Below are 14,627 nucleotides of genomic sequence, written 5' to 3'. Positions count from 1 at the left end.
TTGTCCTTTCATCTCTCACCGCGCTCCACTCTGTGGTGAACCACTGTGCCTGACATGCTCCCATCTTGCACTGCTGGACTGATGCAGGCTTGTCCAGCTTAGCGCACTCAGCGTCTGGAACAACAGTAAAATCGTTCCCCATCTTCTGGACACAAATGATGTCTCGTCGCTGAGTTCCATCCCCGCATGGGACGTTACACTGGAAAAAAGACCACAAATCAGTGACATACCCAACCCTAATCAAGAATAAAGCAGCTATAGGACACAAAACACCCAAACTGTTGTGAGACCCAAACTCACAACACAAAATAAGTCTTTAGACACCACTCTCCTACCTGTGTCCAGGGGCTGCTATACCACATAGCTACTGGCACACAGGGGCCTCCGTTACATGCCTTCATCTCTGCTGGTTTGTCCCCAACACAATCTCCTCCTTCTCCACCCTCTCTGACTCCTCCTCTGGTCAGACACACCACTTCTCTCTTTTGCACCCCAGGGCCACACTGCGCTGAACACTGAGCACACAAAGTCAGGAAACATGTTGAGGACCGATGCTAAATGCATGTTTTATTCTTTTGTTGCTGTGAGTACATAAGTAAAATTCATTTATATAGCACCTTTTAAGATAAGAATCTAATACAAGGTGCTTTACAAGGATATTAATCTAAATAGATGTGTTTTCAACTGTTTTTTTTTTTAAAGCTGAAAAGTTTTTGAAAGCTGAAATGCGTGTGCATTACTTACAGTCTTTAACCAGTCTGTAAAGTACCAGTTGGTCACACAGGGACCCATGTTGCACTCCTCACTTCCCTGTGGACGGGCCCTGGAGCTGCACTCCTTCTCGTTCACCACGTCACCTTGATCGCTGACACAGCGCACACTCCTTGTTCTCTTCCCTACTCCGCAGTCCACCGAGCACTGAGGCAGAAACAGGACAAACATGAGAATATGCAGACAAACCACGAAACAAATCTTCTTTTTCTTCCCAATTATATCTTTTTTTGTAGTATTAATTATAGCTTTTTGAAATGAATGATAGTGTCTTGTTGAGACACTATACTATACAAGTGTCCCGCTTGCTGACAATGTGAGAGGGTCTGTTGTTTCCAGACAAGAACAGAGGCTGTTGCTAGCTGCATACATGTGTTGTGGACTCACCTGGCTCCAGTTAGAGCTGACCTCCCAGTGGGAGCAGAGGCGGAGCTGGCAGGGCTGTGTTAGCACTGGCTGGGTGAGGTCGGCGCAGCGCTGGGGGTGAACCATGGTGGAGCGATCGCCAAAGCTCTGCCTGCACTGAAGCTGCCTCTGCTGGACACCCGGGCCGCAGGATACACTGCACTCCGACCACGAACTTGCCTCCCAGCTGTGACAGAGGAGACAGGATCCACTTAAAAACATTTACAAGTCATTCAAGCAAAGAGACTTTTGTAAGCAGTTAGTTTCCATTCATAATTATGTTATACAGTTTGTGGAATTATCTTTAATTCTTCACAGTAACTCTTAAGCATGGCACAAAATACAGCCAACCCAAACAAATTAACTGCCATGTAGCTACTACTACTTTTTGTATGCAAAAATATGCATAAAATGTCCCTATGTTCAAGTAAAATAAAAAATCTATGCTTTCAAGCCAAGATAAATGAATATCATTTTAAAAATAAGCTGTTAAATAAGATTCAATGTATAAAAAATGCAATATAGAAATTAATTTTCTATATAACCTGTATATGAATAAGTTTATGTATAGGTTGCTCACAATGGAGGGCAGGGGTGTGTGTTACAAGGCTCCTCCTCAGGAACAGGTTTGGCTGCAGAGTCACACTTGCTCTCTGAGACCTCCTCGTCTGTATCACGGCTCACACATACGATGAGTCTATTCTGAGTACCTTAAGAGAGAGAAAGAGATGGACAGATTCTTGTACTTGCTTCCAACAACCAGAGGAGGGAGACACCACCTCATCCAAAGTAATTAAGCAGATGAGAGAATTTTTGGGGTGTAACACGTATGAAGTCCCACAATCAGAAGTCTTACCTTTGCCACAGGATGCAGAACACTCGGTGAGGCCACTTCTCTTCCACACAAATGGCGGCAGGGTGTCCAGTGGCAGGTCGGTGCGAGGGGGGATCCGAGCATTCCTATTGGGCGCAGATCCTCGTGGGCGTGACCGCTCAGGTGTCCACTGGTTCGAAGTTGGGAGCGAAAACACAGAGGAGGAGGACGAGGAGGAGGAAGGGTAAGAATGGACTGAATTGGGAGGAGGAGCAGGAACAGGGTCTTCAACTGAGACGGTGAGAGGACCTGTGAGAGAATGCCAACAAAGATGGACATTAAAGCTCAAATATAAAGGAGAACGTGACTGGGAAACACACAAGAGGCGTTATTAAGAGCGGCGAAAGTCGAAAAACATGTTGAAATGATGGAAATAAGATGAAAACATTAATGATGTCATGACGAGGTCAGCATCTCATGACAGCCAACATATGGATCAGATAGCCTCCCATCTAGGTCATCTACGCACACAAATACACACAAACACACACAAACACACTCGTGAAATAATCCCTCCCATTTGGCCCACAACCGCACCCATCATAAACCATAAAGACGTCAGTCATTCTCCCAGAATCTGCATTACAGTGATGTTTCCTTTAGTAACTTGGAAAGAATGAGTCTGGAGAGCTCCACATTGACACGGTTCAGCTATGTGCTGCACATGACTGCTGGGAAAGCTGCCATCTAGGCTACTGTACACAGCATAGAGAAAATATGGTTGTCAAACAGAAGAGAGGAGGTCAGAAAGCCGGGGTGTCATAGACTTACTGCGAAGGGGTGCCCTCGCTGGCTCTCGCTCCCTTGGTCTCTCCCTGGGTGCCTCTCTGGGCGTCTCCCGCTCTCTCTCCATTAGCCTCTCGGTCTCTCCCTCTTTTTTCTCAACCGGAATGTAATACTCATAGTCAATGCCTGGGTTGTCCTTGTGGAAGATTATCTAAAGAACAAAATGGAGCCAAAGAAGAGGGTGAAAAAAAATGCCTGAAAATCGCATTATTGATTCCCACAGAGAAATGTTCTTGTTACAGGTCAGAGGTCAGAATGAACTGGCAGGAGCTTGATATCATGCTCAAGAACCCACCCCCTACATAATCCTACAGTCTTATATATGAGATATAATCTAGTCAAGGTCATTTAGACTTAATCAGCAGGGGTCTCATTTCAAAAACATTTTGATCTGCTATACTTTGTAACTGATCCTGAGGGCCTTCAGTCACTGCTTTAGTTTGGCGGCGTCACATCTGCTTGCAGAGTGAAATTCATCTGGAAGAGCTAAGAGTCAAAATATGCTTTCTTTAAAAAAACAACAACAAAACAAACTCTGACACCTAATTCCTAGAAGGATGATTTAGAGATTAACTGAAAAGTTCAGATTTAAATATATAGCTGCTGTATCACCATTAATACACCCACGTCATTTAACCTTTTGGTGTTTTATCTGTGTTAAACAAACAAGATCTAAATGTCTGAGTTTTAGGGGTGCGAGACATTTGATTTGGCTGCTTTTGAAAAGAGTCAGAGCTGTTTCCCCTAGCTTTCAGTCTCCGTGCTAGAGTATGCTTTGCTGTCTAGTTGCTCAGTTGGCTCTAGTTGGCTTTTCCTTAACCCCCTTCATTCAAGAGCACAGGATTCATTTCCAAAATACTAAATTACCACCTGGGTCCTAAAGTCAAACAGCTGGCCTTGTGATGGAAAATCGAGTGCTGTCAGAGGCATTTCTGGGATTTTTTTTTTTTTTACAATGAGGTGGCAGGAAATATGAAGTTAAAAATGTAAGGTAAGTTTTCATGCTCATGTGCAGGGCCTTAATAAAGATGTGTTACATGGAAAGGGAGCTCTCTGTGACTGTAAAACATTTAATATTGAATAGCTATTTAACAAATGGTGAAACAAACATTTAGACCTATTACTTAGGTAAGTATTGCTTATTTAAATATAAGTATTATACAAAATTAAATGTATCGTATTATTGGATTACAATTACTGGATTATAATCAGTCATGCACTTACCTTAATTTTGTAAAAGCAGATGATTTAATGACTTTATTAATTCTGTGTAACATTATCTATAATAATATAGCACAATATAGAAAACATGGAGTGGTTTCAGTGCCACTCCATGGCCTCCCTTCGGACAGGTCCCTCAGTGCCTTACTGCCTAAGACACCACTGACTATTTTTCCTAATATTGGAAGGTGTATTTAAAACAGGGATACAACCTGTGACTTAAAAAAAAGAGGACATTTGGGGCCTTTCTCCCCCTCTACTTGGAGTGCCCTTGTGAGTGGAGGAAAAAAAAAAGTTCCTGGAGTGAGGCATTTTAGTTTGTGGTCTGTGTGTTAACTCAAATCTACAGGGTGTGCCAAAAAGTTGATTAATTTATATATTTATTTTGCAACACTGGCAAGGATCTAGAGGGAGCACATATTCTTAATCCATCTAACAAGCATGCAATGAGCTACACGGCATCACAGTGCCGCTGCCATGGTGACAGCGTTTTAATCTTTTTATATCTTACTTTTTGTATCCCGCTAAACCTTAAAAATGCTGGTGATTCTTGGGGAGATCAAACCAGAGCTATTTTCTTTACCTCCTCTGATCCTGATGTTACTGGATGTGAAGCTACACATGACTCCTGATCTTTAATAAGATTTTAGCCCGAGGTTAGCGCTGTTATTATTAAGCCTTGGATAGTTTCAGGTGGCTCAGGATAAGCTTTAGTATATCCTTCTTTATCCTGCCATAATACTGAAATAATTCCGTCTCCTTGGAGGATCTTGACACAGAGCAGAAGAACACAGCTTCGGGCACAAAACAGTGACATGAAGATATATTAGAGAAATATTCTGTACGTATACATGTTTCTCTGAGTAAATCGTAATTTTGTAGTGCTGGTCCATGTGTTCTTTCAGAACTTACATATAGCTGTAGCTGTGTCTTTGTGGGTCCTGGTGCCCAGAGGGACTCGCCCTTTGCTTCCTCCCCCTCCGCCTGTGCTCTAGGCCTGGTGTAGGTGAAGGTAGTGCCCCCTGCTTGATACTCCCCTGGGGGGTCCACAGCCCAACGTCCGTTCACCACGGAAGCTCCTGTTCCACTCCTCATGGCTGGAAAAAGGGAGGAGGGAGTGGGAATGTCAGAAGAACTGGGGTGAATTTTTCTTTTCTTATTAGGACCTTGTTTAGTCTGGTGACTTCTTAGAAAATCCCCCCATATGCTCAAACACATTCCCAAAAAAGACAAACACAGACCCTGGAGTGCTGTGTGGTGAACAAAAAGGAGGCTGACAAGAAACACACGCACACACAGAAATCTACACACTTGACTGATTCTTTATGAGCTCTAACAATGCTAGCTTAGAGTCTGTGAGACCACAAAAATCTCAGGTCTCAGTCAAAGCCAGCACACACACGATCACGGGCCAAATCTCATTCCCAAATCTGCACTATCCTCGCCAGTATTTCACTTTTACTGGAGCTGTAGGCCAGCATTATTCAAGAAACCCTAAGCCGAATGTGTGCGTGTGCAACTCAGCTTACCCAGGTAGTTAGGGCTCGCTCGTCTCTCGGTGATGTTGATGAATGTGGCTCCGGGTGGGATGTCCAGGATCTTGTGGTAACCAAGAGGAACCGTGGTATTGTGGAAGCTTCCCGTCACCTTTCGACAGGATGTTTCCCGCCCACCACACACTCCACATTTGTCAATCACAGAGCCGGAGCCCAGCACCCCGTCACAGCCCTCCGTCTGACAGGAGAAGGAGTTGAAAAGATGTGAGTGATGGGTCGGACAATGAAGGAAATGTGGCTGGGAAACAATTGAGATGTTAGAGAAGGGGTGGGGATGGAGAAAAACGGGTCCAATCTTGTTGACATTTCGCATCCATTGCCAGTGTTTATTTCAACGTTGCTTATTTAAATTGGTAACTGATGCTCGCTAGATTCCTGCCAGGAGCAGAAGGGTGGAACGAGGGTAAAATCAGAGAGTGAGAGTGCAAATGAGAGAAAGAGGGAAAGATGCAAAGAAAAGAGGCCCCGAGAAGGGCCGTAAAAAGAGCCTGACTCTGAATGCCAGTTTAAATCAGCTTCCAGACGTGAGACTGAGACAGCCAGATTCTGGGCTTTGTCAACCTCTTCGAGACAGGAGACACTTGGACTCAGACACGTGAAACAAGAAATCTCGCACACACATTTGAAACCACTCACCAGACATTGTCCTTCCACACACACATCATTGGTGCTAACATTGAAGCAGGGCGTCCCGTCTCTGACACGCTCTGACTGACGGACGTAGAAACGATAGCCAGCGGGTCTGCAGGTCAGCTCGCACTGCTTGTCTGCCCCAACTGTAACACAGAAACACAGGGCAGCAGGGTCACTAGACAGCATGTATGTTTTTCTTAACTCTGTGTGTGTGTGTGTGTGTGTGTGTGTGTGTGTGTGTGTGTGTGTGTGTGTGTGTGTGTGTGTGCGCAGAGTTTTTTTCTCTCTCTGACAACCACGGAGAAGAAACAGCTGGAAGGATGAACGTCTTTCCATGTGGTCAGGAAACTAAGGCCAGACCATGTAACCCCTGAGAGGGAGAGTGATCAGCTATTTCCCCGCTGTTCATGGCTGCACCTTCCCAGCGGATACATATGCAGAAAAGAGGTGTAATCTTAAGCTTGAAAAAGGCAAGATTTATGAGTGCGACCCAAAGGATGCACGCAGCAGGGCGAAGTGTGCGTGGAAACACAGAGTCGAAGAACTGAAGAAAAAGGGCACCGCTTCAAGGTAAAAGAGAAAATGAAAGTCATTCAGTGCAGAGAGGATAGGGAAGATAAATAGTGTGGAGAATACAGAAAACTACACAGGGCAGAGTGGTAAAAGGAAAATGTGAAGAAAATAAGGAGCTTTTTTTGAAGAAAAAGAACTAATATATTTGAGGGCATGGCATGAGCACAACATCAGCAGACCGTCTTCAGTCCTCCATTCGTGCCTAAACATGATGCTTTTTCAGACTGCAGGGTGTGTAAGTAACCTGTATTTTATGAAAGACTCAGAGTTACTGTAATTCAGCATGTAAAACACCAAGGAATAAAACAGTCACCCACAACCAAACTCCAGACAAAGTTAGTTGCTGGTTTCCTCAAATGTATGATGTAGCCTACAACTTCTCATCATAGTCCTAGGAGAAAGAGTATGGGTCTGTTTCCCAAAAGGTTAAGATCTTCATTTAAAATGAAGAGCAAGACACAGAGGAAGGGCTGGTGATTGGGTCCACTGTTTGGCAGTTTATTTAAGAAGAAGTTGTAGGGGTATGTGAATGTACAGGCCTGTGATCATGTTTGTTTGAAACAGGGCTAATGACATGAGCTCACTCCATGAGAAGAAGAGGTAGCTGAAGAGAGGAGGGAGGGGCTCGAGGTTAAAGGGGAAAATTCTCGTCTTCTGAAACTGTAAAAACCATTAAATTCTGTACATATATGAACACCGTGCCACTTTGCCTGGAGCAGTCAAAACAGCATACAGATAAATAATTTTCTTCTTAAAAGAATTTTCAAAAGCCTGCGTTAATCTTATGATGCAACCAAATGTTGTTTGTGATAATACAGCAGTGCCGCAAAATGGTTACACTGTTGCAGAATGGAAAAATTTCCACTCCAAGTCATGACATCAGCAGAAAGTAAACCGAGCTTTCCATCACCTTCGAAGTCATGAGGTTCATAGGAGATAACGGAGAACAAAGGGTAAAGGTCAAATACCAACGCCCTGCTTTCACCTTGTGAGGATTCAAAGAGTGTCGTATGACACACATTCAAAGGAAATCCATATGCTTTCAGGGTCCTCAAATCTCTCAGAGTACCACATTGCTCAGCCAGGTGTCACACAAGCAGGAAACTAAGCTATCTTGTGCCGGGATCAAAGCAGCTGTGACACCGTACACCAGATCACTCAAAAGTGACTTACAAAAGCATTAAACTGAAAAAGAATGTGTGACAAATGTGTGATAACTGGGGTTGAGGGAACGGCCACGTGGCCCTCTTACCTCTACCATCGTTTACTCAGTCCCGATGGCCCAGAGAGCAGCTATCTTTAAACTCAACCTTTAATGTCAGCTGCACACCTGTACAGTTTCATGACTGCATCTGGCACGACTGCAAGGCCGTCGAGTTCAGAAAGGACAAACACCTGCCGAAGTACTCAAAACCTTCGTGGTAGTTCCTGTTAAAGGAACCGAGGCTCCGGGATCACATTTTGCAATGATCACTGCACAGACTGAGAGAAACATGGGGTGAAAACCATATCATAGATGAGAAGTCGTTAAAAATATTAATGAATAACCTCCACTTGGAAGATAAGGGCAAGTTAAAGTAGACTGTTAAAATGTCATTTCAAGCTTGGGCTGACGTACAGATCGAGATCTGTGGTTTTTATGTTTCCACAAAGGGAACACATATTTCCAGCGTTAAGGAGTGAATTTCCTCTCGCTAAGTGGGTGGAAGTGGTGAGGAGGGCATTAAAGCAAAACAGTTGAGCTAGACTTGATGTTTTAACAGTTTTATACAGACACAAGGCAGGAGATTGCGCATAAGTTTGCTTATAAATACACTGTGATACTGTAGCAGCAGTCCTTCAACACAGGTAAACATGGAGTTCGAGGAATTTAAACAATTTTTCAAGGGACTAAAGATGTAGAGACTAAACAGCAACAGATTTAGCGATGAAGGGACTCAGCAGAGTTTCCAGAGAAACTGTATTAATTCTCAGTGAAAACAGGACAAAATAAAACACTTTATCATGTACAAAAATATGTCATCGTGTCCCGAGATGGATCCCTGTTGGAAATCGAGAGAGGGGCAGGCCTAAGACCACATGATGGAGGACATCATGTGGTCTTAGGCAGAGTTGGAGGAGATGCTTCAAGTGGGGAAAACTTATTGCAGACATATGTCGCATTGAGGACAATGTGATCTAGACTAGATGAATGGAAACTATCTAATGCCAATGGGAAAAAAGCTTATTTATAACCAGCCATTAACAAATATTCAAACCAGCACATTTGAAAAATAGATGAATAGTATAATATAGTTCTTATATATTATATAAATAAGAAGTATACTACTGTATATTATATACTTTTCATTCCTGGAACTAATTTCTTAAGGCTAGCCTTTAATTGTCTTGCTGTAATTGTAATTTATTCTGATTTCAATATATCAGAAAAGTTTGCTGTTGACATAAGGTGGTAGAAAACAATCAAATTGCATCAAACTGTGCAAAACCGTCCTTTTTTCAGCCTCGGTGTGCCCCTTGTTTACCATCTGATGACTGCAGAGAGATATGAGAAGATATATGGTACATATTTAGAAAGAATGAGAGAGAGAGAAAGAGATGGAAAAAGAGAGGCAGCGTTCCCACCCTCTCTCCCTCCACCCTCATTCTCTCCATCTCTCTGTCATAGTTATCTTTGAGAGATTAGACTGGAGACAGTGACAGAAAAGAGAGGGGGAGCTAAAAGCGGGATACGTGTCGCCACACATGCTCTCTCTGCCTTCCTCATCACCTCCCTCATTCTCCGTCTCCTTAAGCCACGCTCGAGCGCGTCTCAGCTCCAAACTGTCTTCTTTAAATTTAGCCTTTATCTTCCATTTGTTTCTTCCTACTCGTCTTTGCCTCTCATTCTCTTCCACTGTCGCTCTAACTCTCGCTCCCTGTCTGAGCTTAGTGTTCAGACAGTGGAATATATGGTGCCTAAATATACTTCCCCACTATCGCTTCATCTAAACAAACTCCAACGGGGAGAGAGAAAGAGAGAGGCAGTGGGACAGGAAGAGAGGAGGCTGGGTGTGCACAGAGGGGATGAGGCCTGAAAAAAGGAAATATTCAAGTAAAACAACACCTGCACGTGCAGCGCTTACAAATCTATAGAATCGCTGCTAACCAGAGCCGAGCGTGTAGCAGGAAATTAGTCAGGGCCCATCGCTTGCGTGGCTTATAACCACGGTGGCAGCTTTACTGTTTAAACGTACACTTCTAAACCCGAGGCCGCGCCACTCCGAAGAACAAACATAACAGAGCTCGTCACCTTGGAGGCGAAAACGTTCACAAGCTGACTGCACCGCGTAACATAAATACTGACTGGAAATGTATGCAGTGCTACAGAGCTTTAAACAGATGAGAGCAGCTGGAGAAAAATGACATGCAGCAGTCAGTGTTCAAACACACTCAAGCACTCCATCGCAGCCTCCAGCGTGTTGATAGGAAGCCAGATATGAAAATCTGGGCTGTGGCCAATGGGACCGGACTGAAGTAAACAATGTGATAGAGTTTACTTAGCGGAGTGGGAAAGGATCATCTCCGGTGCTGATCGAGTGTGACGTCACCTGGCTACAGCATCTGCCCCCCACAGCACAGCAGCAAAGTGCAGCCAAAGCTTGGACTTTGGTGAGTGTTTTTGACTATTTTCCCATAAACTCCCCCCTACCAGAGGTTGCCCTTTTGTCCCCCCCCCTTATCCAGCCCTCTCCTCTTCTCAGCAGACCTCAAGGACACATCAGTTTAAAACAACCCAAAGTGAAGCAGAGGGCAAGGACGCACAGCAGCTCAATTCAGGATGCAGCGATATCTCCCCCCCCCAATCCCGTTTCACAAACGCACAGAAACCTGGTAGTGGGTAAAAGGAAAGCTCCCGTGTGTTTATGCAGACAGTTTGACTCCAGCTGATACCCCGCCGATGACTTCTGGTGCAAACACACAGAATTAATCTGTAGATCCGCCTCAAACTTCCCGAAGTCTGACTGAAATCTTAAACAGCCTTCATGGCTGACATGTTGTATTCCCCTGGGAAACACAAGGCATTCAGCTGAAACACACTCTCTGACCTTTCCCTCAGGTAATGGGAAAAAATGATCTGAAGCCATTCATGGGCTTATTTTTTCTGGCTGCAAGTACAAGTAAGTATGCAAGTATGAGTGTTACAAATAACAGACAAAAACTCATAATTATCTTTTTAAACTATGCTCAGACAGTATGCTTTACTGTGTTACTTTTTCATTTCACACCGATTTAGGGTTTTTCCAACACTGCAATAGGTTCACTGAGGAGGATTTTTATCCATGCCCACCCGCTCCTGTCTGCGGGCCTTTCAAGAGGTTTATTGTTTCAAGAGAAAGTCAGAGCAAAAGCACTAAATTCATACTTTCTCAACAAAGTATACATTTCTCAACATGCCAAGTGATGGGATCTGCACACCTTCCATGCATCCCATTGGTAAATGTCATACCTGCCATGCTATTTAATTATTTTAGCCTGCCTACAGTTACGCTATATGGCCAAAAGCACTGGGCTGCCTACAAATTACACCTACAGGAGCTATTGAGGCATGGAAACCCATATAATTTCTGTGCTGATGTTAATGCCAGAGGAGGTTTGGAGCGCTGGAGTTACTGAGTCAGAGCGCTGGTGACTTTTACACGCTCTACGCCTCAGCACTTTACGTGGTTTGCCCCTCTGCTGTGGTTTCTAAATGCTTTCGCTCTTCAATAATACCACTTACAGCTGATTATGGAATATCTGGGAGGGAAGAAATTTCACAAACTGGCTTGTGGTGAGGGTGGCATCCTATTACAATATCACACTCGCATCAAGTGAGCTCTTAAGAAACAACCCGTTTGTTCACAGATGTTTGTAAAAGCAGACTGAGTAGCTAGGTGCTTGATTTTATACAGTTGTGGCAAGATTAGGGGCTGTCCATGTAGTGTACTTTAGAACCTGCAAGCCACCTTGCAAGCCACCTCCACCCCAGCTACGCACATGAAAGCATGGCGAGGTCCCAGAACAGAGATGGATCTCCAAATTTAAATGACCCCAGCTTGAAAAGAAGTTTCTTTTGGCCATAGGGGTCCTTGCTCAATCAAAAGTGCATGCAGCCTATTTTGATTCCACAACTGCTCCACAGTATTCAGCAGCTCCATAAACAGTCGGTTTATGGAGCTTTAAGATTAAAAACAGCTTCCTGCTGCGACCAAAAACAAGAGTGATAACAGCAAACTTAAACAGGATGGAAAATCAAGATAGTGGGCTGGAAGTTGATAAAACACTCAGTGGGAGAACTCTTTGAACTGCTTTCATCGGCTCCATTAAATAATCTATTAACTGGAGCTACTTTAACTTTTACTGTATCGATCGCGTGTCGTGCTCCGCTTTAATGAATAAACTCTACTGACTCGACGTTCTCAGCTGTGTGTGCTGTCTATATTTGGACTAGTGTGCTAACTGTGTATTTCTTTTTGACAAAATTTGTCAAACTAATGTACTTGTGTGCAGGCCGGGTGGTGTTGCTGATCTACTGTTACTGGGTCTGTGCTTCCCCCAGTGTCTGTGTGGGTCGAAGGAGTTCATCCAGCTCATCCAGTAATCACAAGTGCAAAGACAGACGGACACACAAACACGAATGAGCAAACGCTTTCTCCCCTCCTGTTTCTGTTTTATCTGAGATCCATTAAGCTATTCATCTAGAGCACAAGCACTCTTGCCAATATGTTAATAGCACAAATACACACAGGCTCAAGCACATATTTCTAATTCTAATGACAAATACTGTTGATATCATCCCACAGCTGTGTTTCTCTCTTCTCTTTCCCTCCTCGATTCCCTCAGCTCCATGCAAGCAATATTCACCCTTCCTATTCGTTCAAATTCCTCAAATATCCGCTGAGCCTTTTCTCTTTCTTTGCCTCCAGCATTGGAAAACAAAGACAAGCTCCACTGCTGCGAACCTTTGCACACTTAACCAAAGAGTAAACAAACACACGGAGCTGCACACTTCTGTGTGAAGAAACAAAGACACGCACGCACGCACACGCACGCAAGCCACGTTGTCTCCGTTTGCTCCCAGCGGTCATGTGACAAAACACTCGCATCCCATCACCTCTCACCTCCCTCTCCCCGTCCTTCTTTCTCCTTCTTTATCTCACCCAGTAGGAATCCGTGTGCTTAGTCAGAGTTGGGAGGAGAAACTTGGCAGGAGAGGAGGGGAGAAAGGGAGATGTTGGACAAATGAGAAGAAAAACAGAGGAGGGAAAGTGTTCGGTGCAAAGAATCAAAGCAGATTGGGTTCCAGTCATTCTCTGTTTCTATTGACTCTCACCACCCTCGAAGCTGCATGCAGATGTTGGCCTGCTCAAACGACAGAGAGCAGGGATTGCGGTGGGCTGGGCAAGCAGCGCAGGTCAGCCGGGACACACTCATACCAGAGACATATTTAACTCACTCAAACACACATTCCCCCCCAACCCCGCCTCCCCCATGATACCATTTAATTCCCCCAATAAGCCTTTTATAACATTGATGCACTGTGCAGCTCACCACTAAACTACCATGTGTGTTGACTCAGTTCTCACCCTCAGTGAAAGGTTCCCAGTTGTACAATCGACCTATGAACTCATTGGTGTTAAAGGCCGCACACTGCTCCGCCCTGGAGTCCAGCACACCTCCTCGGCACACCTGCAGGACAGAAACACCAAAGCAGAGAGAGAGAAAGAGGTAAAACAATTAATGCCGCAAACTGAACTGATGTGAAAGACAACAGATTACACAGAGGGCTGTTTCTCTCCTAGTCCCTGGGGGAAGTAAGGGTGGAGTGAGGAAAAGTTGAGGACAAGCAGCTAATAAAGAAGGGAAGAATTAACTTGACATCACAGAGGTAAGCACAAACACGCTATGCTGTTATGGAGAAAAACTCACACAAGCACTCCCCATGCTGCTTTGGCCAGTGTGCGAGAGTATAAGAACCATATGGAAATAATAGATTTTTTGGAAACGGCTGCTCACATAAATCCACCGTGGCTTTCGGTGCATGGCCACAGAATGTGAGTGACTGTGTGAGCACATGTACGAGTGTGTGTCTATGCGTGTGTGTGTAAGAACACATGTCAAGCTTGTGCTCGCTTAAGAAGGGTCCTTGTGGAGCCGTATAGTGGAAACAGTTTTTATCATACATGCACTTAAACGACAGCTGAGACATCAGGCAGACACAACTCTGCTGGTTTACGCTGCAGCGGCTATGACTCGCTGAGGTTTGCTGTAGTCCACACACAAGTGTTTTTAAGAAGAAAAACCATTAAATGCTGCGCTAATCAGGAAAAATATTTGGAGTCAAAAAGTAAATTCAAATATTTGTATTAGACTGTAGTTTCTTCTTCACTGTAGCACATTTATCATCTTTACTGCCTTACGAAAAGGGCCTCAGTCCATGGCTCACATTAGAAACCTGCCTGGTTTAAAATGGTTATACAGTAAATGCTCAGCCTTAACTTGTCATAACTTTAAAATGCCACTAACTCATTGATTCAAGTTAATTAATAAGAAGTCAGTTAGCCCTACTTAGAATTAAGACTATAAATAGGAGGAAGTAGCCACAATAAGTGCAATTACTCATTTCCAGACATAAAGATTGACGTAGCTTCCAGGTTGTCTTACAGCTGCAGTCTTTTTAATGACCAGCAGGGGGCGACTCCACTGGCTGCAAAAAGATTTCCAGTTGTATGGAAGTCTAAGGGATCATATAACTCTTCATCTCACTTGCTCTTTGGCTTCAATAA

The 14,627-nt window shown here is 44.1% G+C and overlaps 1 protein-coding gene across 1 annotated transcript in view; it reads right to left on the bottom strand.

The window, feature by feature from the left end:
• Positions 1-14,627, bottom strand: part of adamtsl4 (ADAMTS-like 4) — a 35,521-nt gene that overhangs the window by 2,992 nt on the left and 17,902 nt on the right. Inside the window, exons 5-15 of the mRNA XM_026184297.2 lie at positions 13,428-13,530; positions 6,250-6,389; positions 5,587-5,791; positions 4,970-5,154; positions 2,822-2,987; positions 2,033-2,299; positions 1,757-1,886; positions 1,159-1,363; positions 745-918; positions 336-515; positions 20-199 (exon numbers count right to left, since the gene is read on the bottom strand). Coding sequence (XP_026040082.2) covers positions 20-199; positions 336-515; positions 745-918; positions 1,159-1,363; positions 1,757-1,886; positions 2,033-2,299; positions 2,822-2,987; positions 4,970-5,154; positions 5,587-5,791; positions 6,250-6,389; positions 13,428-13,530 — 1,935 coding nt within the window. The remainder of the gene's footprint in view (positions 1-19; positions 200-335; positions 516-744; positions 919-1,158; positions 1,364-1,756; positions 1,887-2,032; positions 2,300-2,821; positions 2,988-4,969; positions 5,155-5,586; positions 5,792-6,249; positions 6,390-13,427; positions 13,531-14,627) is intronic.

Source organism: Astatotilapia calliptera, chromosome 11 (assembly GCF_964374335.1).
Source record: "Astatotilapia calliptera chromosome 11, fAstCal68.1, whole genome shotgun sequence".
In the NCBI taxonomy this organism is placed as follows: domain Eukaryota; kingdom Metazoa; phylum Chordata; class Actinopteri; order Cichliformes; family Cichlidae; genus Astatotilapia; species Astatotilapia calliptera.
Note: the sequence above shows the minus strand (reverse complement) of the source record. Positions and strands in the feature narration are given on the sequence as shown.